The sequence below is a fragment of the Rhipicephalus microplus genome, chromosome 5 (genome assembly GCF_043290135.1).
Source record: "Rhipicephalus microplus isolate Deutch F79 chromosome 5, USDA_Rmic, whole genome shotgun sequence".
Lineage (NCBI taxonomy): Eukaryota > Metazoa > Arthropoda > Arachnida > Ixodida > Ixodidae > Rhipicephalus > Rhipicephalus microplus.
This window is the reverse complement of record NC_134704.1, coordinates 79,173,868-79,195,619: the sequence shown is the minus strand read 5'-3', so window position 1 is coordinate 79,195,619 and position 21,752 is coordinate 79,173,868. Positions and strand designations below refer to the sequence as shown.

The window sequence follows — 21,752 nt, the reverse complement described above, 5'->3', positions numbered from 1 at the left end:
CGGTGTGATACATTCCACAAATACCATCCTGAGTGACGATGCCCTAGTAGCGATGACGTGTACAATACGAGTGTTCTTATCGTGGCGCCGAAGTGCAGAAGCGCTCTCGCTCATCCATGGCTGGGCTAGTGCACGCAGGTGCAGTCTAGCCCGGCCGTGGCTCGTCTCCTCTGATCTTCATCGCACCGGTTTGAATGATTTCGTGAAATTATCAAGATAAAAACTACCTCTAAAAGAATGGCGAAAGAAAAGAGCATGCTTAGACGTGTGCTTGTCGGTCAGCATGTCGGGGAATCATTGTGAGTTGCAGTCGTCTAGTTCGAAGCATGGAAAAATCGCAATAAGGGTGTCTTTTTATATCACGTGTGTGTTACACATTAACACGACCACAAGCTAAAAAAAGTGGAAGAGTGTGTAGTCAGATATCATCGCTAACAAGTAGCACACAGGTATCATTAAATTTTAGTTAGTCTGTAGACTTTCCATCCACGTAAAAGTGGTGATACCAAGTTAACCGGTCTAGTAATGCTAAAGTTAACCGCAAGAGGCTGGATAGGTGGCGCCATCTGGAGGTGCAAAAAAGAACATGGCAAGCAGGAAACGTATTCTATTTCTCCGCTGATGCTAATTCACGATAGCTATATTGCATTGACCCCTCTGCACATACCTGAATGCTTTGCACGCTGAAACACACCAACATAGCTAACTGAGACACACGAGCGAACATGGCTGAAGCGTGCATCCTTGGGCATTTTTGCAGTGCTGCTTGGAACGGTGTCCATTTCGAAATCACTTTCTGCAAATGGTTGAGCAAAGCAAAAATAATTTGTGACGCCGCGAATTGCGGGGATTCAAACTCCAGACTATGGTATTGAACCCGAGTCGACACTTTGTACGGCGACGACAGCAGTGCAGGTGACAAGGCATGACTGAATGGGTACGCCTAGCAGACGAAATGTTTGTGGAGCAGCTGAGCCTGACGTCACTCTTTTCTGTGGAGAAGTGGTCAGTTGTGGTGTGATCTGGAGGTGACCGCGAGGTAGTGCCACTGCTGGTGCTCCCAGCACTAAAAATGCCGAGATCGCCAGTTGTTTTTGAATGGTGCTAGATCCCAGTAATATAAATCGATAAAAGAGATAGTTATTCATCCCTCAGTTGCATTTTAGGTCGTGAATCGTTGCTAGGGGGGCAATAGCTACTCGCTGACGCAACAATCTTGGCATGAGTAAATTTGATGTCAGTGCTCCTTTAAGGGACTACAGATGGTTGAAATTCCTGGTGACCTCCACTGCAGTGTCCTTTATAATCATACTGTAGTTTTGGGATGTACAACTTTAACACTTATCAGTAGGCAGTTGTACTTCAACCTGAACAAACCATGTAGATAGAGGTGTCTTGGCTCAGCAGACTGCATTGAAGTTAGGACTCAAAAGGAGCACTTAAAATGCACATATGAGAAAGTTATTACATGACCATCAAGTAAGCGGGCAACATGAGTTCTGGCCCACTGCCACATTGACCGTAGAAACTGGGTTTTGTTCTTTTTTTCTTCTTCTTCTTTTGTTTGCAGGCTAACCACTGGGGTGTTCGGAGCGCTAATCTCGCGCTGGGCTTTTTAGCGGCTTTTCACCTGGCCTACTTGGGACTCATGTTCGACAGTGAACCCCAGCAAGAGCAGGTAAGGTGTCCCCACTCGTCCTTATATAGTACTTGCACATTTCACTGTACTCAATCAGAAAGGGCATTGTGCCACACACAACAGTGGCATTGTGCGGTTGTTTTCAACAGGAGAGAATGAAGATGTCTTAGCTGATTGGTAGTAAAGGTCTTGTCTTGCAACTACAGATAAGGACCAAACACAAACCTCATATGTGAAACCATCTGCGTGACGGCAAGTCACCATCATGATGCAAGTCACCATCACTTCAATCACTTCAGCGTTCGCTTAGACAACCAAACCGTATACACTTGGCTGCTTTGGAGATGAATCTCCTGTGTTGCTCGCATGAGGGCAGCTGCTATGTGATGAAACTGGTGTGATGCCTACAGTATATAATGTAAATCAGTATGTTTTGTCGTACCAAGTGACAGAAAATACATCTGAAAGTTTTTCATCATTATATTTTTCTTGAGGCGTGTGTGAACCCGTGGTTTGCTCTTTCTAGGCATGTATCATTGAGCGAGCATGAGCAGCAAGTAGTAGTACACCACTTATCTACAATTTGTTTTGGCTGTTTTGTGCTTGTTTTGTGTAGCACTTGCACACGACTGGCGGGAAATTCAAGAGTTTCAAAGCTGAGCGACTGAGCGGCACTTTGTATGAATGGCTTGTTTAGTTGCTGCCGTTTGAATGATTACACATATGGGCTTTAATAGAGTAAAATTAGACAAGAACGCTGTTTCTGCTTGTCTAGAAAAGGCACATTCTGCAACACCGGTTCCTGCTTCGCTGCACCAGATGGTGTTAAAAATGAAGAAAAGCTGCAGATGAGAGACAGCGGTTCTCGAGCAGAGCTTTGAGCGGGGGATCTCTCGATTATTGCTATATTGCTCGGCTCACTGTCGTGCTTCGCCGCATTGGTCCGTCTGCCTGTGTACCCGGTTTGTCACCTGCTTGCCGCTGCCGCCAGCCTCCATTATTCAGTGCATGCGTGCATGAGAAGAATTAGTCGATTTCCATGCACCTCGACAGGTGGCGCTATAAGCCATGAGCAGCGCCATCTTTTTTTTCTCCTGCCATCCCGTGGGAGAGGTGCACGTACATTGAACACGCAAATTCTTGTAGTAGAGCTTAGACTTTCTCGTAGGGCAGAGATCGTGTTTTGTAATTATCGAGTGAGGCAAGTCTTAAGGACAATTGGTGTCATAAAGGCATGGTTAAAAAGGCTGTAGTGTGTTCAGGATGCGGGGTGAGTTTGAAAATGGACCCAAGTGCAGAAGCAAATGGAGAGGAGGCTGACGTGAAGTGTAGGCAATGTGAGGTCGAGGAAAAAATGGAGAAAATGATGGCTGCCCAGAGTGAACTGCTGTTGAGAATCACCGAGCTGGAGACTGCGTTGGCGGCAAAGCACGAAAAAACGAGGGCAATGTGAGAAAGGCTGAAGTCTGCCGAGGAAGCACTAGCCAAGGTGAACAAAGGAGCGGCCGACGGAGAGAACAATAGGGCACCGGCAACCAGAATGGCGGAAAAGAAAGAGCAAGCAAGTTTGGAAAAAATAGGTTCAGCCAGTTCAATTGTCGCAAGGCCCAGTTTCAGCGAAGTAGTGGTGGGGCTGGGAGGGGACAAAGCAGCCGGCGTCACAGGTGCAAGTAACCTCCAGGTGCAGGACGCTCCAGCTGAAAAGTCACAGCATGTGATAATCGCCGGGGACTCGAATTTAAATCGATGCGCAGAAGCAGTCAAAGAAAGGGTAGGAGGGGACAAGAGGGTTGCAGTAGGGACATTCCCAGGACGCAAGCTGGAAGCAGTCGTGAGGCAAGTGAACGCAAAACTCAAAACTACCGCTGATAGACAAAACCTCGTGATAATGTTAGGCAATTTAGACAATGCCTTAAATTAAGATACGGCAGGACTAGCCACCGCACTGGCGAAAGGGGTCGATGATACGCGCGCCACTTCTCCTCGGGAACAGGTAGTGATATGCTCGAAACCGGAGGTACCGGTGCGCGATAACAATCTACAAAGAGCGGTTGTCAACGCAAACCGAGAGATATGGCGGATGAGTCGAGAAAAAGGCTTTGAGGTGGTGGAAATAAACAGAGAGGTGCATGGGTGGGGTGGTTTTCAACGAGACAGAATTCACTTCGTTGGGCGGCTAGGTCATGAGGTGGGTTGACGACTTGCAGGACGCACAGTAGCTTTATTGGGGGACACGCGGGCCCTTCGGGGGGCAGTATAGCTAGTAACGAGGAAAACAACCAGGGAGACTCCTTGACAGGTAGTATGGACAAATACGATTCCAAAGTGGCACCAGTATCTAAGATAGGTAGAGTCCGGGGCAGAAATAGACGCAGCCACGAGCGCTGAGCCAATTCAGACATAGGGCATATCAACATGCAGGGTGGCAGGAACAGGCTGAAGTGGGAAGAGATAGAATAACAGCTAAGGGAAGAGAGGCCGATGGTATACGGTTTGGTAGAAACACATCTTAGGGACATGGAACAACGTCCTAACAATCTGGACTACGCGTGGTAATATTGTAATAGAACAGAAGGCAGCAGAAAGGAGGGTGGTATTGGGGCATTCATTCATAAAAGCACAGACTGGCAAAGGGTCAAGCAGGAGTGCAAGGAACATTTATGGCTAAAAGGGAAAGTGGCAGGGCAAAGGACACTCCTTGGTTTGGTGTACTTGTGGATGGGAGCAAAGACCAGAGAGGAAAACCAGGCAATATTAGAGTGTATAACAAAGGATATTGAGGACTTAGGAGGAGAGTGCCAGGTAATTATACTATGAGATATGAATGCGCACAGAGAAGATATAGATGGGTACACCGACCCAACAGGCAAAATGATCATGGATATGTGTGAAAGGCACGATTTGATTATTTGCAACAGTGCCGAGAAGTGTGAAGGGCAAATAGCATGGGAGGTAAGAAAGCTGCAGTTGACGATAGATTACGCACTGATGTCACATAGGATGTATGATAAGCTCAGGGGAATGCACACAGATGAAGGTGGCTCCAGAAGTCTGGGTAGTGATCACAAAAGTATCAAGCTAAGTTTTGGAAGAGCAGGGAAAGTGGGAAGGAGACAAGATGAGCAACTACAAGAAAATTTTTATTCAGAAAGGCAAATATAAATAGCTACTAAACAAATTGAGAAAGTAACCACTGAGCATAATAAAACAGTTCGGACATACAGGAATCTAATTAGACTGTTTGAGCTAGAGCTTGCTAAGGCACATGACAAGTCACCCCTGAAAAGAAAACACAAACCCAAGAGTTGGTGGGATGAGGAAGTTAAGAGAGCCATAGCAAAACGTCAGGAAGCCTCTAGGGAACACAGACATGCTAAGCAGCGGGGTGAACCGACAGATGATGTTGAAAGAAAATGGGAAATCTTTCTAAGCTGTAGAAGGGATGCATACCTTCTGATCACTGAAAAGATTAGAACAAAGGGAGCTCAGTGGCTGGCAGAAGTACATAAAAAAGATAGATAGGCAGCTGCAAAATTTTGGAACCATCTAAACTCCCTAAGAAATGAGACGAGCCTAGAGAAGAGGTTTATAACTACAGCTCAAGGTGCTAGGCTAGAAGGGGACGAAGCTATTGAATATATAAGAACAAGGGTGACAGAAAAATGTCAACAAAGAAGTGCCTTAAACACCACAATAGACAAGGATGAATCAAGTGGTGCAATGGCTCCATTTTCACTACGAGAATGAGAAAGGGCTGAGAAGAGGGTTCCTAGTAGTACATCAACAGGCCCAGATGGCATTCAAATTGTACTGATAAAGACATTAGGTCCGAAGTATAAGCAGGCTTTGAGAGAGGCACTGAGCAAAATAATAATAGATGGTGAATTCCCCGATGGATGGAAACTTAGCAGGATGAGCATGATCTATAAAGGAAAGGGGGACAAAGCTGACATAAACAACTACCGTCCTATAACAGTGACATCAGTGATCTACAGGCTGGTGATGCAGATTATAAAGGAAAGACTGCAGGCATGGATAGAGGATGAGGGGCTGCTGGGGGAACTGCAGAATGGGTTTCGGAAACACAGGAGGTTGGAAGACAATCTGTTCTCACTGACGTAGTGCGTCGAAATAGCAGAAAAGAAACACAGGCCCCTGTGGCTAGCATTTTTGGATATCGAGGGAGCGTACGATAGAGTGGTTCAAGAGGACTTGTGGGGAATACTGAACTCACTAGGTGTGGAAGACGGAGTCACTAATCTTTTAAAGGATATCTATAAAGGTAACAAGGCAGTTATAAAGTGGGAAAAACAGGTATCCAAGCCTGCAGAGGTAAAACGGGGGGCTTAGGCAGGTGTGTCCTCTGTCACCCTTGTTATTCATGACGTACCTACAAGGATTAGAGGCCAAATTAGAGGGAAGTGTACTGGGCTTCAACCTCTCTTTTGTCAAACAAGAAAAAGTCATTGAACAGGCACTACCAGCATTAATGTATGCAGATGATATAGTGCTAATGGCCGACAAAAAGGAAGATTTGCAGAGATTGATGGACATCTGCGGTAATGAGGGAGATAGGTTAGATTTCAGATTCAGTAAGGAAAAATCAGCAGTCATGATTTTCAATGATAATGAAGGTCATCATCATCATCAGCCTGACTACGTCCACTGCAGGACAAAGGCCTCTCCCATGTTCCGCCAGTTAACCCGGTCCTGTGCTTGCTGCTGTCAATTTATACCCGCAAACTTCTTAATCTCATCTGCCCACCTAATCTTCTGTCTCCCCCTAACCCGCTTCCATTCTCTGGGAATCCAGTCAGTTACCCTTAATGACCAGCGGTTATCCTGTCTACGCGCTACATGCCCAGCCCTTGTCCATTTCTTCTTTTTGATTTCAGCTATGATATCCTTTATCCCCGTTTGTTCCCTAATCCACTCTGCTCTCTTCTTGTCTCTTAGAGTTACACCTACCATTTTTCTTTCCATTGCTCGCTGCGTCGTCCTCAATTTAAGCTGAACCCTCTTTGTAAGTCTCCAGGTTTCTGCCCCGTAGCTAAGTACCGGCAAGATACAGCTGTTATATACCTTCCTCTTGAGGGATAGTGGCAATCTACCCGTCATAATTTGAGAGTGCTTGCCGAATGTGCTCCACCCCATTCTTATTCTTCTAGTTACTTCAATCTCGTGGTTCGGCTCTGCGGTTATTACCTGCCCTATGTAGACATAGTCTTTTACAACTTCAAGTGCACTATTACCTATCTCGAAGCGCTGCTCCTTGCCGAGGTTGTTGTACATTACTTTCGTTTTCTGCAGATTAATTTTAAGACCCACCTTTCTGCTCCCCCTGTCCAACTCCGCAATCATGAGTTGCAATTCGTCCCCCGAGCCACTCAGCAATGCAATGTCATCGGCGAAGCGCAGGTTACTAAGGTACTCTCCATTGACTCTTATCCCTAACTGTTCCCATTCTAGGCTTCTGAAAACCTCCTGTAAGCACGCGGTAAATAGCATTGGGGAAATTGTGTCCCCCTGCCTTACACCCTTCTTGATTGGTATTCTGTTGCTTTCTTTATGAAGCACTATGGTAGCAGTTGATCCCCTGTAAGTTTCTTCCAGAATGAAGAAATAATGAAGATAATGAAGGTAGTGAGCTTAAAGTACAGGAGGTCACGCTTGAGATAACAGATACAAATATATGGGCGTATGGATGAGCAATGGGACCAAGTACCTAAGGTAACACGAAATATACGTGACGCCTAAGGGTAACAGAAATGCAGCGGTGATGAAAAACAGGGCACTGTGGAATTACAATAAGTATGATGTTGTGAGAGGAATATGGAAAGGGGTCATGGTTTCTGGTCTGATATGGGCGTATGGATGAGCAATGGGACCAAGTACCTAAGGTAACACGAAATATACGTGACGCCTAAGGGTAACAGAAATGCAGCGGTGATGAAAAACAGGGCACTGTGGAATTACAATAAGTATGATGTTGTGAGAGGAATATGGAAAGGGGTCATGGTTTCTGGTCTGATGTTCGCAAATTCCGTCTTGTGCATGAGATCAGAAGTTTAAGCAAAATTAGAAATTAAGCAACGTGGAATAGGTAGGCTTGCCTTAGGAGCTCACGGGAATACACTAAATCAGGGAGTACAAGGTGATATGGGATGGACATCATTTGAGGGCACGGAAGCTAGCAGCAAGATAAAATTTGAGGAGCGATTGAGAGAAATCAGGGAGGAGCGTTGGGCTAGGAAGGTATTCAGCTACTTGTACATGAAGAATGTCAATACAAAATGGAGGAAGCGAACCAGATAATTGATTGGTAAATATTTAGAAAACAGCAGGGGGCCAAACCGAAAAGAATTATCGGTTAAGAAAAAGGTGAAGGAAGCTGAGACCGATATGTGAAAAATTGGCATGATTAAGAAGTCCGTACTAGAGATCTATCGAACTTTTAAGCAGGAAATTGCCAAGGAAAAGATCTATGATAATACTCGTGGTAGTTTTCTACTGTTTGAGGCGAGGACAGGAGTATTGCGAACCAAGACATATCGGGCCAAATACGAAGGGGGCACACGATATGCAGTGCGTGTGGAGAGGAAGTGGAAACTGCCGAACACTTGACAATGTTCTGTAAAGGGCTTCACTCTATAGTTCAGGATGATGGCGCAGAGTTTTTAAAAGCACTGGGGTTTAGGGACAAGGAGGGCAATATAGATTTTAAGCGGGTAGAATTAACAAGAAGGAGGTTATCTGATTGGTGGCACGAGTGAAAATTAAACCATTCACTGCAAAGTACGAGTCCTCAACCTCACTATTCAAGGGAAAAAAAATAAATCTAGTTTTTGGTTCACTAACTATTACGGCTTGGTGGAGTGAGCCACCGCTTGATCTAAAGGGTACAGCCATATCAATCCATCCATCCATCCATCCATCCAGCGCAAGGGTAGAAAAAAATGTGTGCATAACTCTGAAGAGGAACGGAGGGAGAGAACAGAGAAATGAGCTAAACCACTGTGTTTGCGTTGCGCAGATAATCCCGAGCAAACATGTTGTGTGCAAACAGAGTCAGCACTCCTGTCTTATCTTACTCTGTGGCCCCATCTCTACAGACATGTCTAAATACTAATGTTGCGCTATATTGCATATTATAAGAAGAGCAACTAAAATCGTTAGTCTGATCATTCTTTGTAAGTGCCTCACTGATTTCGAAAGTTGTGCAAGAAAAAAGTGTTGGTTGTATTCATGACGCTGTTCAGGAAATACATTGATTTTGTAATGGAACACTTGGTAATGTTGTATGGTTGATGTTTTGTGGACTGAAACACTGTGTTACCCAGAGATGGTGGTAGTTTTTTGCACCTCTGCTGTCGCTTCTACCAAGCACCTTGTAGTATATATCAACACTGCAGCCTAGTTAAGCTCTAAAGGAGCCTCAAATCTAACTACATAACTTAGATCAGACAACTGCTTATGAAGTATCCAAGTGCCAGTGTGCTTGGTGGCCATGAATGACTTGAAGATACAAAAAGTGATGTTGAAAGTAAAAATTTTGAAAGCGTCTACTGTACTTGCTCACGTAATAGTTATGTTGCTGTCAGGATGCTACAAGGAAGCCGTGTGACTCAACAGAAACGATTACTTATTGAGCAACTCGTTTTTACACGAAACGCATGCGATGTTGTAGTGACGTGCAATGATAAGAATGAATACTGCTGACACATCGTCTTTCCCCCCTGTTAAAAGTTGTAGCATTCAGGTGGTTTCCCTAGCTGGTTGCTCTTCACAAAAGCTGTGGTGGTGCTGATTCTGCCGCTGTTTCTTTCAGGTTGTCTTGTACCTTCTCCCCGGTATCTTTGGCTGGCTCCTGCTTGTTTTTCTGGCCAGGGACGCTGTCCGCTAATGCAGCTAGACGTCTCAGCTGATCTTGATGCCGTCGGTGCCGTCATTGAGCACAATACACTGTGACGATTGTGGAATCTTGTTGGTCGTGCACAAGCCTTAGAATTGACCTTTGACTTCTTTCATAACTGCTCATCCACACAGGATCACCTGCATTACATTCTCTCGTACCGCTGCCGGCAAACATACTTTTCTTCGGGGTCGGTGCTGTCTGTCTTTGACCTAACCTGGTAACCCAGCAGTAGTTCCACTGGTGACTTACCATCCTCTCTGGGTGTTCAGGGCTACTTGAACTAAAATCGATCCAACCAGGGTATAGAGCACAGCTCTTGGCGCCCGTTCCTGCATTGAGTGGTGTTGTTGTGGGGGTTGGCGTTGTGGGGGTAATTGATATAGCAAATAAGGACAAAGGAGAGCGAATGTAGAGCCGGTCTACATCACGAACTACTTCCTCCATCACACACGTTGGACCCTCAGTTGAAGTTCTTGCGCATGGAGGGCTGGCTTTGCTTGTCGCAACGGGGCTCTCAATGTTTCACTTGTTTCACGATGACTGCAATACACAGAGTCATGTGCATAGCCCTCGAGCGGTGGCACTTTGTGCAACAATATGTAACGAATGTTACATTGCTATAACTGCGGATAGCTAGAACTTCGAAGAGAGTTGGCGTTGCCCCAATGCGAAGCTGCGCTCAGAATTCGCATTTGATTGTATAGTAATCATCAGCGAATTGTTTCTCTAGTCTCTACCTGAGCATGTGCACTGCTCTCTCTTTGAACCCAGTAGGTTGTGGATAACAGGGTGCTGTTGTGAGCTGCTGTACCTTGTTACGTGCCAAAAACACTCGAAAAAACATGCTCATAGGTTGTGGCCTATTGCGAGACACTAATGTTTTTGGAAACCCAAACTGTGCGTACATTTACTGCAAAGCTCTGACCCTAGTCTTGGAATTGGCAATCTTCATCGGCACTGTTTCGATCCATTTTGTTTCGGAGTATACAATGATCAACACCATGTGTTCATTCACTGGACCTGTGATATCAGCGTGCAGACAGCTCCAACTTTCCCCATTCGCTGGCCATGTCGCAGGTGCCTGGGCTGGCGGCATCGCGAAAGCTTGTGCACAAACATGGCATGATTTGTCCGGCCGCTCGATGTTACATTGCTTTCTGGCCATACCCATTATAAAAACCATACAGGGATGAGTTTTGTGCAGCAGGCTTAGTGAGCATCTTCTTGCTGCGAAGGGTAAAACAATGCGATGACCCCAGTACACCGGATTGGCACTTCCGGTCAGTTCTGTACTTCTGTTAAAGTATTGCCAGTACATACTACTATTGATCCTGGGCTTCAAACAGTGGCCATTTCTCTGAAGTTCATTCTTTGACCCGTTAAAGAGTGGTGTCTCAATCGGTCATTATTTTCAACTCTTGTGCACATATCGCTGTTTCCTGAATCCCCTGAGCAAACTAAGCGCACTCCCGTTCGTCGGAACGGCCCTCTTGTGGATCTCTAACAGGCAGTTGCAATCAGCTGAGGGCATCTTCATTTGAATGTTTGCTGCCTTCAGGATATTGAACCATATAGCTTTTGTTAGCAAAAAACAAAGCTAATGCTGAATCCGTGTAGCTACCATTGACAGTATTGCCTTTTTTTGAATTTGATAAATCAATAAAAGGTTTGTGGTCTGTCAACAGAACAAACTCGGGTCTGTACGAATAGTCCTTAAACCGTGGTACACCAAACACGAGTTCTAAAACTTTGTTTTTCTAACTGTGGTTAATTACATTCTGCCCTTGTAAGCTTCCTGCTGTGGAAACTAATTGGCTAATCAATGCCACTGACGGCGTGGGACAAAATGGCTCTAATACCTACTGGTGACTCATCACACTCCAGTCTCAACGGCTTCTTAGGATCAAGATGGTCCAAAAACTTACAAGGCCTCCATTTTCTCCTTAACTTCCCGAAAACATTATGTTCCTGCTTCCGGTGTCACCTGGCACATTTGGCGAAAAGGGTGTATAGCAGAGCCAGCACGGTTTACAAGTTAGGCGAGAATTCGTCGTAATAGGTCACAATACCTAAGAATGCATTCAGCTCACTTAATGGAGTGGGCTCCAGCACTTTGTGAATGTCCTTGATGCTTTTGGCTGCAGCTCGTTAGTGTCAACACGATGATTGAGAAAGGTGAGCTCACCTTGCAAAACTTGCATTTTTTCTTGTGCAGCCTGAGACCATATTCCCACAATATTGCCACTTGGCCACTAGGTACGACGAGCGTGAGGCATGGCTACCTCTTAAAATAGAAGAAGTTCTGGGACAGTGCGCTCTGGCTAGTTAATACTGAGACAGCCATCTTTCCAGTTTGTGCGTCACCTCGCCGGCTCAGTTCTTCCGAGTTGAAGATCTTTTGTGGTACATGACAATATCTGAAGGACACTCCATAGGCAGGACATGTCACTTGTTTTTCGGCGCCGATAATGTCACCCAGATACGCCTATACTCCTTGTGTATCATTCAGCACCACGTCCATCCATTTGAAACATGGCTGTTGTGAACTTAAGCCAAAGTGCAGCTGTTTAAAATGGAAGAGGCCTTTTTGAGTGTTCAAGACTGCCATCTTGTGGGAATCCTCACCCATTGATAGCTGGTTGTAGGCCTGGCGTAGGTCCAGCGTTGTGCAAGTTTTCTTGCTGTTCAGTTTCACAGCAGGATCGTTCACTTGTTTTAATGGGTATTGCTCCATCGCAGTGGCCACATTGACAGTTATCCTTCTTTAAAATAGGTGTGTATGACTCGTTTACTTACTTAATGACACTCACTGGTGAAAGGACATCTTGGCCTACCAGCTGATCCAGCGCTTCCAACATCTTGCCTCTCAAGGGATAAGGTACAGTCAGGGCCTTGAAAAACTGTGGAACCACGTTTTCTTTCAGCTGAAATATCACTGGCAGTCCTTTGTAGAGTTCAAAACCTCGAGCAAAGATGTCAGCATATTTGCTGGGTCAGCCCTTTAGCTCAGTATTGGCTTTGTTGAACGTAATCAATTGCACACTCGTGACGACATTCGTCAGCATGGTGTCTCTGGCTTTGTTAAAAAACCTTTATCGTGTCTCCACCACACAACGCTGTCAACCACTAGTCCCACGCTGTCAACCACTATGACTGTGCACATCGCACCTTTTTCATTGCAGCACTCGAAGTTCACCCTATAGGCAGGACAGTTCTAGCTGTTTTTTTTTGCAATGGTGGCCAGTTCACGTTGTAGTTCCAAAACACCACTGCTCAAATGATTATTACAAGCCATCTGGGGTCCACCAACAGTTTTAGAGAGATGTTATCCTAGCTGATGACTTTGTAAATGTTTAACCTTGCGTATGCTTGCTTCTTGATGAAGGACAGCCTCTGTGGTGTACTAGGCCTCGCCGTCATCTGACGTTGTGCAGTCTTCAGCTGTCATTGCATATGACATCGTTCGTCCACATGTCTGCTGTCGGTGACTAGATGTGGCTGACTGGCACATTCTGCTCCAATGGCCTCTTTTGTCGGGCCCGTGGCACGTTGTACGGTGGTGTTCACATTTATTCTTGCCAAGTATTTCACTATAACACTACCCACATTGTCTGTCAATATTCGCCTATGGCCTAAATTTCCCAGTCCGGCTCTTTTGCCATGAAAAATTTACAGCACCTTGCTTTTGTTGAGTGCATTATTCGGCCGTTCTCAGCTGCTTCTTGTGCCAATAATGTGAAGTGTTCTGCCTATTTTAGTGTGAGCTTTTATTGTGCCAATCAGTGTTGCCTAATGTCTTCGTCTTGCACACGAAATACAATTAGGTCTCACAGAATGTGCTGAAAGGATGTTGCAAAATAGCACTTATTTGCCAGCCATCTAATTTTGGCAGTGAAATCCTACATCGACTCACCGACCTTTTGTGCTCGCATGAAGAATGTATAGCTTGCAATGCTGTCATTGACTCGGGAGGTATGTTTTTCTGAATGCTCGACGACTTCATTGTATTTGAGTTCATTGACCTTCTTTGGCTGGCAGTGCTCCTGAACCACTCCCACTGCGCTGTTGCGAGTGGTGATATCACGAGCGCTCTTTCCTTAGTTTTTTCTGCGATGTTACATGCTTCAAAATAAGCATCCAGACAAACTGCACACATTGGCCAGGTACCGTTGGCATGTGCAAGTTCTGGCAGCTGCCTAGCACTCCTGTTTGCACAGGTCTACTTGTCCAAAGCCAATCCGTCCCACCCTCATCGTCATTGTTACACTGCGCCAATCCCCCAGAAACCTCTTGTTGATGTAGGGGTGTGTTTATTACTCTGGGTAAAATTTGTGGGAGAAAAATTCATAGTGTCGAAAGTACGAACGAGTTGCAGGTGAGAATTTCTACAATGGCTACCTGGACCGCAGCCAGAGAATCAAGTTTGACAGGGCCTGTTCCTGTAATAGATGCATTCTTTCAGTAAACTTTGCACCAGTTTCTCTGCAGGAAGTGCAGTTAGTCATAAGGGATCTAGAAAACTGCTAAAGAAACTTTTCATACCACTGGTTTCAGTATCTCCAGTGTATTAGTCTGCACTGAATCAGATCGGCTTAGCTGAAAACACACTGTGCTCACCAAATTGGTCAGCACCAATGATGACAAAGGAGCTCGAAATAGTGCAAAAGAATTCAAGTTCAGAGCAATCTAGTCTTTCCAGGCTCAAAGGATTGCTTTTCATTCACACCCTCCTCTCATAGTGACTGTATAGGAAAACAGCACGAAAAAAAATTAATAATTATAAAGGCTTGCCTGACGAAACCCGATGATTGGCTATTGCTGTGGCAACTTGTACGCTGACGCTGAAGCCCAGTGCTAACCGGCTGGGCTTGCTTAGAAGACTTTGTTTATCAACAACTTCCCTGTTTCAGATCAATTTACAGGTAAACAGGAGTTAATTGACGTCTATTTTAAAAACATTATGAAAACAGAATCTTAGATAACATGCTAAGCACTACCCTCACTTCACCATATAATGACAGGGAGTAGGTGCGTAGGGATCACTTGGACCGGTCGTTAGATAGTGTTGGACCAAAAAGTGTGAAGTGTCTTTCTGTTTCATAATGAATCGGCTGTGCCTTGTGGACTGCCAAGTTTTGCACTATGTAGGGCAACACTGATGTTGCGTGTGTGTGTGTGTGTCATATCATTCACGAGACAACAGACTGTACTCCTGAACTTGTTGCTGTATCCCTCTGCATGGAAACAGATTCTTGCTGCTTGTGCCCTATTTTGAGATTAATTGCGTCAATGTCAATATTCGGGAAACAATGCAAAACAATGTCTAGATTATGGCTGCTGGCAGCATGGTTGCAGTTTCTGAGCTTGTATTCAATGGCCTTTACTAGCATACTGCTCCTTGACAAAATGGCATTAAGCAAGCTAAATACATGGGGTGCATTGACAGTATCGCAAAATGGAAAATGTGGAACACTGTCTTTGCCATTGCCACTCAGAGGTGGTTTGTTCGGCGCGGAATCATTACAGTAGGTGGAAGGATTGAGATTGTTCACGGCGATATACCGCCCGGTGCAGCCATTATGCAAGTACTAAATGCGGTATAACATGTCGAATCGGTCATTCTGGTAACAGCAACGTTTGGGTGCTACTCAAAGCATATAAAGCACACTTTTCGAGCTGCATCTCACCTAGTTATTACAGGGTTTTATCAGGGAGTTTTAGAAAACAGTTTGCCGAAGCGTGACTGAGCACCCTGCTTGCTTTCACTTGTGCTTCTTTTACATAATTTATGTCTTTCTTGCTTTTTTTTGTGAGCCCAGCAGTTTCCATCTCCTAACTTGAGATTGACAGAGGGAATACTGCACCAAATGCCGCACTAACTGGAGTGTGCAAAACCTAAACATTTCTATAACAGCAATTTTTTTTTCAGTGCATGGCTGGCGCTATCATCCTTACCATCAACTGCCATGACAATACATGTGCCAGAACAGGCTGACGCCCGTTTTCATGGCTCTTCAGGCTCTGGCAAAGTTTTGTTAGTGTAATAGACAGGTCTGCAAGATGTGTTTTATAACACTAATGGTTTGCTCTTGATACCGATAAGGGTATGCTGGTAGCAAGACACTACTTCTCATGCCATACAACAATGCTGCCATCACTTTTTGTGCTTGGCCACTTATGAAAGCAATTTAAGAGAGGGACACACAGAACTGGAAGTACTATACACAGCGACAACTTATCTTGGAAGTGGTGCTTTGTACCGTTTCCAAGATAATATTTTGGTACTACTATTTGGTAACACTTTGGCGAGTTTGAACTCAAGAGAATCTGGCTGAAAAAATGTTTGCGAGTCCGAGTGAATCCGGTTGAGGAAAGTATTGCCGAGTGTGAGTGAGCCCTAAGCGAAAAGTATCAAAGTATATTTCTTGTGTGGGTCTGTGTGAACTCCACCTTTTATTGTCGACCCGTAGCCACGGCCATTTCAAGCAAAACGATACACAACGAAGGCAATTCTCTGTCTGTGCTGCTGTGCAGGGCTACAGTATGCAGCACACCCTTGGCAAATGGTCAGAGCTGCAGTTTGCCAGTCATTGGGTGGCACTGGCCACTTTTGGTGTCCATCTCCTCATCTGAACAGCACCATTGGGCCACAACCGCATCACAAATGACGTGCCACACCATCAACACAACCTCACTGAACGAGCCGGTGTCTCCTGCTCGTTGTTTGCAAGTGGACGTGCAAGATGTCCAGTGCAAATGTATAGCAATAAATTCAATGTGTATTGAATCTATCCTTGCTGCATCTGCCTGGTGGTTGGAATGAGCACTCAGCCATAGGTATTTGATGGGTAGGTTTTATGGTGTTTGCTTATTGCAACATTTTCAACAAAACCCATAGGTGTACATTTGCATGAAGATGCAAACTTTCCGTTACCTGGTCCGACAAAGCCTCCTTTGTTGGGCATAAAAGTGAAACTACGTCTAGCTGTAAATAGCCACAATTCATAGCAATCTGTCTTCCTTATAATGTTAAAGTGGTGGCTTATCTGCTATACCTTTCGTCTACAGACAAAAAATATACCAGATAATCTGGTGCCTTTTGTCTAGAGAGAAAAGGCATTTAGCTATTGAACGGCTAAGATTCAAGCCCTCTCATTGATTTAATGCTGGAACTTTTTGAATGAAGGACCAACTTCTGTTGCTAAACGATGTATTCTTTGATGTGACGCATAAAGTTGATATAGAGGTGATCCACAGGTTGCTGCAAATAATAAGCGGCAAGGTTTACCTAGACCAGGGTTGGATAGAACTTGCTAGTAAAAGTAAATGTTTTGTATAAAAAATCTTGCTTAAGAATTATGCTCAATTTAGAAGACAACCTTGTTCAAGTGGTAAATCTACCTTGTGTAGTGCAGATACTTGTGCATTTTATTAATGGTAGAATTTGTTAAAAAAGAAAACTGCTATGTAACTAATAATTTGATCTAAATAGTAATGTGTGATGCTAACAATGTGGATAACTTTGGAAAGTTTGAGAGTAAATTACCAAGCAGTACACCTCTTTAAACCACCTTGTAATTTGACCCAACCTAAATAACTCGTGAAGGTGTGGATGCAAGGCAAATTAGTACTTTTGCTACAAGAAACTGGGAAAGCTGTCAAGCTCCTTTCACTCATAAAACTCAGAATCAGCTGGATAATGTTATCGGAAATTAAGTTAGAAGAAACGCCTTAAAGGGGCCCTGCAACACTTCTTGAGCATGGTCAGAAAACGCTGCCGGTCGGTAGTCGAGGCTCCCGAGAACATGCGAGCCAAATATTACAGTGGAGCACGCGGCCTGGATTTCAAAATAAATTCCCAAAGTCAGCCGAAAATCGCTTGCTATTTTTTTGACAAATGACGCTACAAGCTCAAAAAATCACTCGTTACAGCCATTGTTTCAGTCGCTAGCTGATTTGATCATGGCGCGATCGGTCGTTACTGGGGCCGCCACGGGAGGCCGCGAATCGCCCACGCGTACGTCGTGATCGCCCGGAAAAGCCGCGTATTCAATGGAAAAAAAAAAGGGGGGGGGCGAAGATCACGAGGTGCGCGTGACGTATTTTTATTCCCTATGCCATAACTACCTGCTTAGCTTTCAGCTCTTTCGTCGGGATGAGGAGAGAGAATGCTCTTGCAGCGTGCGACAATTTTTTTTTCCGATTTCACTCGTATGGACTGCTTTTATTTTTTATTTTTTGGGGTTTTGAATTGATGAGGCGATGAGCTCCTTTAGTGAATCCATTCCATGGCTACTTAAAAAAGTCACAGCTTTGCCGCAAAGGTGAAGCAATGAACGCGATAGCAACAAATTGGAGGGTCACGCGCAAAATGGCAAGCAGATCGAAGCGTACCCCGCGTTTCTCTCTCACAAAGAACGCACGAAACGTACTCGAAGGTACAGACTAACGCAAATAAGCGTCTCAGTTGTTACTTCGCTGTCTCTGAAAAGCACGCCCTTTTCGCAAACGGAGGCTGTGCAACGATTGCAGTGACCTTTGTGCGCCTGGTAACTACAACAGAATCGTTACGACGAAACTTGACGAGGCTAGCCAAGACGTACGATTCTCCTTACTGCGCCATCTTGCGGATATTGCTGAAAACACGATAGTTCTCCACCGAGATGCCTGCCAACAGCGGTAGGTGGTAGATATGAATATCTTGCCGTTTGACCGTTGAAGGAGGTACCTCTCGGTGGCTCAGTAGTTAACGCCTCGCATTCACAAAGCGAGGTCCCACTTTCCGATTCCGCGCGCCGACGCCTTTTTTCTGGGATTTTTTTCTTGCGTTTCCATATATATATATATATATATATATATATATATATATATATATACGGTGCATGACATCGACGCTGCCGCCGACGCCGGTGGCGAAATCTAGCCAAGATTGTCCATATAATTGCTATCGCAATAACAGTGTTGCGGGGCTCTTTAAACGCACCTGCATATCAATAAAAATACGTCGTACTAGTCGTAAAGTTGGCTTTGTGGCAGCAATAGTGTTATTGCGGCAAAGCTACTTTTAGAGGACGGGTCGGGTAAAGGTAGTCGTTCGTTTGTTGCGATAACAATTATATGGACACTCTCGGCCGATTTTCGCCGTCGGCGTAGCCGTTTGTCTGGTGTTGCTTTGTTCAAAAACTTAGCTCATAAGCTTTGCCGGCTACCTCGTGGGCCCACTGGACAGCCTTGAGTTGATCAGTGAGAGCGGGGCTGTGTAGAAGCATCTCCCATTCCTCCAGTGTGAAGGCTCGGCTTGCCGGTTCCTACATTGGACTGAGCCGGGTGCGTGACTCAGTCGCGCTTCGCAGGACCAAAAATAAAGTTATTTTCCTTCCTCCCTTCTATAAGCTGTGCCGTGAAAGCTGTCTCTGCGTTCATTATTACACTGGAAAGAGCACCGTGATGCAACACGATATAGCGCATGAAAAATTGCGCTACCTAAGAAGCCGTGGCTCGTGGGATGTCCTGCGTCTTAGCGTAGCGTGTTAAATAGTTGGTCGCGACGATCACCCACCTTCGCCGTCAGCAGACAAGGGAAATGGCCCGAGAATGTCCATGCCAATTAACCTGGTCGAATGGCGTGCAAGGTGCTTCAGTTGGCTGTAATAAGCCAGACCTTTTAAAAGATGATTGCTTTCGGCACTGGTATTCCCGGCACCCTTTCACGTACTATTTGACGTTTGCCTAAAATCCAGGCCAACAGTACCACTCGCTCACTGTGGCAAGGGTTCGGGAATAGCCTAGGTGACCAGACGTGGGTTCGTCATGGCAAGCGAAGAGGACGTCGTCTCGCGTGTCTCGAGGAACCACCCGGAGGTAAGCAGGGTCGTTTGAACGGGCGTTATTCAAGTGCAGCGCGCTGTCTCGCAGCGTCAACGAGCGGGACAGATGACGTGGTATGGTTGTGTCGTAAGGTCGTGGCCCTTAATAAGCTCAATTATTGTCCGAATCTATGAATCGTCTCACTGCCGTCTGCTCAAGTCCAATGAGCCAGTGGCTCTTAAGAAGCGTTCGTCGTCCTCTGCTCCCTGACTGAGGAGATGAAGGGGTGCGCGCGGCAGTGTCAGCGTCTTCATTATGGTCAGGCTTATAAACGATGGTGACGTCAAATTCCTGCAGTCACAAGCTACGCCATGCGAATCGTCCTCAAAGGTCGCGCATGCTTGCCAGCCAACAGAGGGCATAGTGGTCCGTCCCTACTTTGAAGGGGCGACCATAAAGGTAGGGGCGAAAATTTGTGATTGCCCACACGACTGCGAGGCACTCTTTTTCCGTAGTCGAATCATTCGCCTAAGCACGGGATAGCGGCTGGCGTATACACTTATATATGGAGATAAAAAGACACTAAATCGAAAAACGATCGCGTATTAGTGAAGTACAATTTCACAATCCCGGAAACACCACTCTTACCGCAGGGTAAAGCTTGGTAAGCGAAAAAAAAAAGCGAAATAAAAATGCGGGTGGAGATGGCACCTTGAGATTCCCGCATCAAACACCGTGAGGTCATAACTTTTGAAGGCGTCTACTGGATCTTGCGTATAGCTTAATTATAATCGATAAAAATGAAGCACATTGTCATCAGTGGCTGCTATGTACCTAGCATACCAAGTTTTCTGAAATTTCATCAGACCTATGTCGCGAAGATGCAAAAAAATACATTTAAAATTTTTGACGTTACGCGCGGAGATTTCTGCGCAGAATTTGACAATGAGACTTCAACCTTAATTTTTACGCTAATAATGAGCTTATAATAGTGAAACTTGTGGGATTAAAGTTATCAGAGTGCAGTTTGTAAGCCTAAACAAAGTCGTTGTTTTTTTTTTTAGTGTCCCTTTAATGCAGTGTATTACTAGAGCATCTGTGCTAAGGTAGTCTTGGTGGCTCTGACAGTTTATGTGTATGCGTGCGTGCGCGCACTCAAGCATGCACGTCTTCTGTTCGAAATATAACACACGCACTGCTACATTGCGCATTTCCATGCTTGTATTAGCCTAGCCATTCGATTTTTACAAACTAGCTCAAGCAGTATTAGATGACTATGTTTGAGTGAGCTGGAAGTTGTAACATTTGCAAAGTGATTGTTGTGATCACAGCGTGTGACATTTTGTGATCACGCGGCGCAATGTGGTTGCTTTCGCAACCTGATTCTCGGAGTCCACGTCTAGCATCGCGAGCCCCCTGACGGATCTACTAGGTGGCACTACCTGCTCTACCGCAGGCGGTTTCATATCGATTTGAAGCGTTTGTTGTCTTAACGTATAGAAAGAGAGATAGAGAGAAACGTCAGAAGAGAGAAATGCCAAAAACGCATTTCTTGTCCGCGTCGCACGAATACTGCATTGTTCGTAGGGTTTTCCTATTTCGGCTTCAGTTGAACGAAGCTCACAATTAAGAACTACTAAACGACATATTGAACATCTTTCATACGAAGTATTTTACGCCAAGCTCCACCTAGAACCTTCTGACAAAGCTTTCGTCGCGGGAATGACGCCAGTAAACGAGCAGAAGAGAAGATAAAGGAATTGGTTGACGATTTATAACGACGACGTATACTCAACTACGGGAAAGCAAGCAACAAGACGTTTTGAGCAAAAAAAAAAAATTAAGAAACCAAGAAAATTTCATATGATTTAAGGTACCAAGTACCTTGCAATGTTCCGATTATGCTTGTTCCGCAGCATTGCAGCTGTCGATATGCACACATAAAGCAGCGCAAGCGTTCTCAAGACGAAGGCTTTAGTTGTAGTAAACTAGCAAAAGTGATCGTCCGTGGCATCAGCACGAAGTCATGGAAAAATCATGATGCTGTGACGGCCCAAGTCGCCTAGATTTGTGACGTAATACGACGCCATCGTGACGTCACATTATGAGATGTGTGTCTTTGCGTGCGTGCTTGTGCATGGATGAATGGACGGACGGACGGAAGGAGATACACGACAGAAAAATATGCAATGACGTCACTACCAATAACTGTGACGTAATGTTATGTGATGTCACAGTCACTATATATCCATATATCGTGTCTGTTGGTGCTTTAATTCAATTATCTACACGAGCACACGCGCGCAAACACACACGTGTCTGTGTGTTGCAGATTATAGTGTCACGTGGTCATGACAGTGCAGAGGGCGGCGGTCGTCGGACTGTTCAACA

General features: G+C 45.1%; 1 protein-coding gene across 2 annotated transcripts in view; it reads left to right on the top strand.

The window, feature by feature from the left end:
- The window catches only part of por (Protein-serine O-palmitoleoyltransferase por), a 73,071-nt gene extending 56,726 nt beyond the window's left edge, over nucleotides 1-16,345 (top strand). For both annotated transcript variants that reach the window (XM_075895718.1, XM_037425278.2), the window contains exons 11-12: nucleotides 1,571-1,678; nucleotides 16,089-16,345. In XM_075895718.1, the coding sequence (XP_075751833.1) occupies nucleotides 1,571-1,678; nucleotides 16,089-16,187 (207 nt within the window). In that variant the 3' untranslated portion in view covers nucleotides 16,188-16,345. The remainder of the gene's footprint in view (nucleotides 1-1,570; nucleotides 1,679-16,088) is intronic.
- Nucleotides 16,346-21,752: the final 5,407 nt, after the last annotated feature.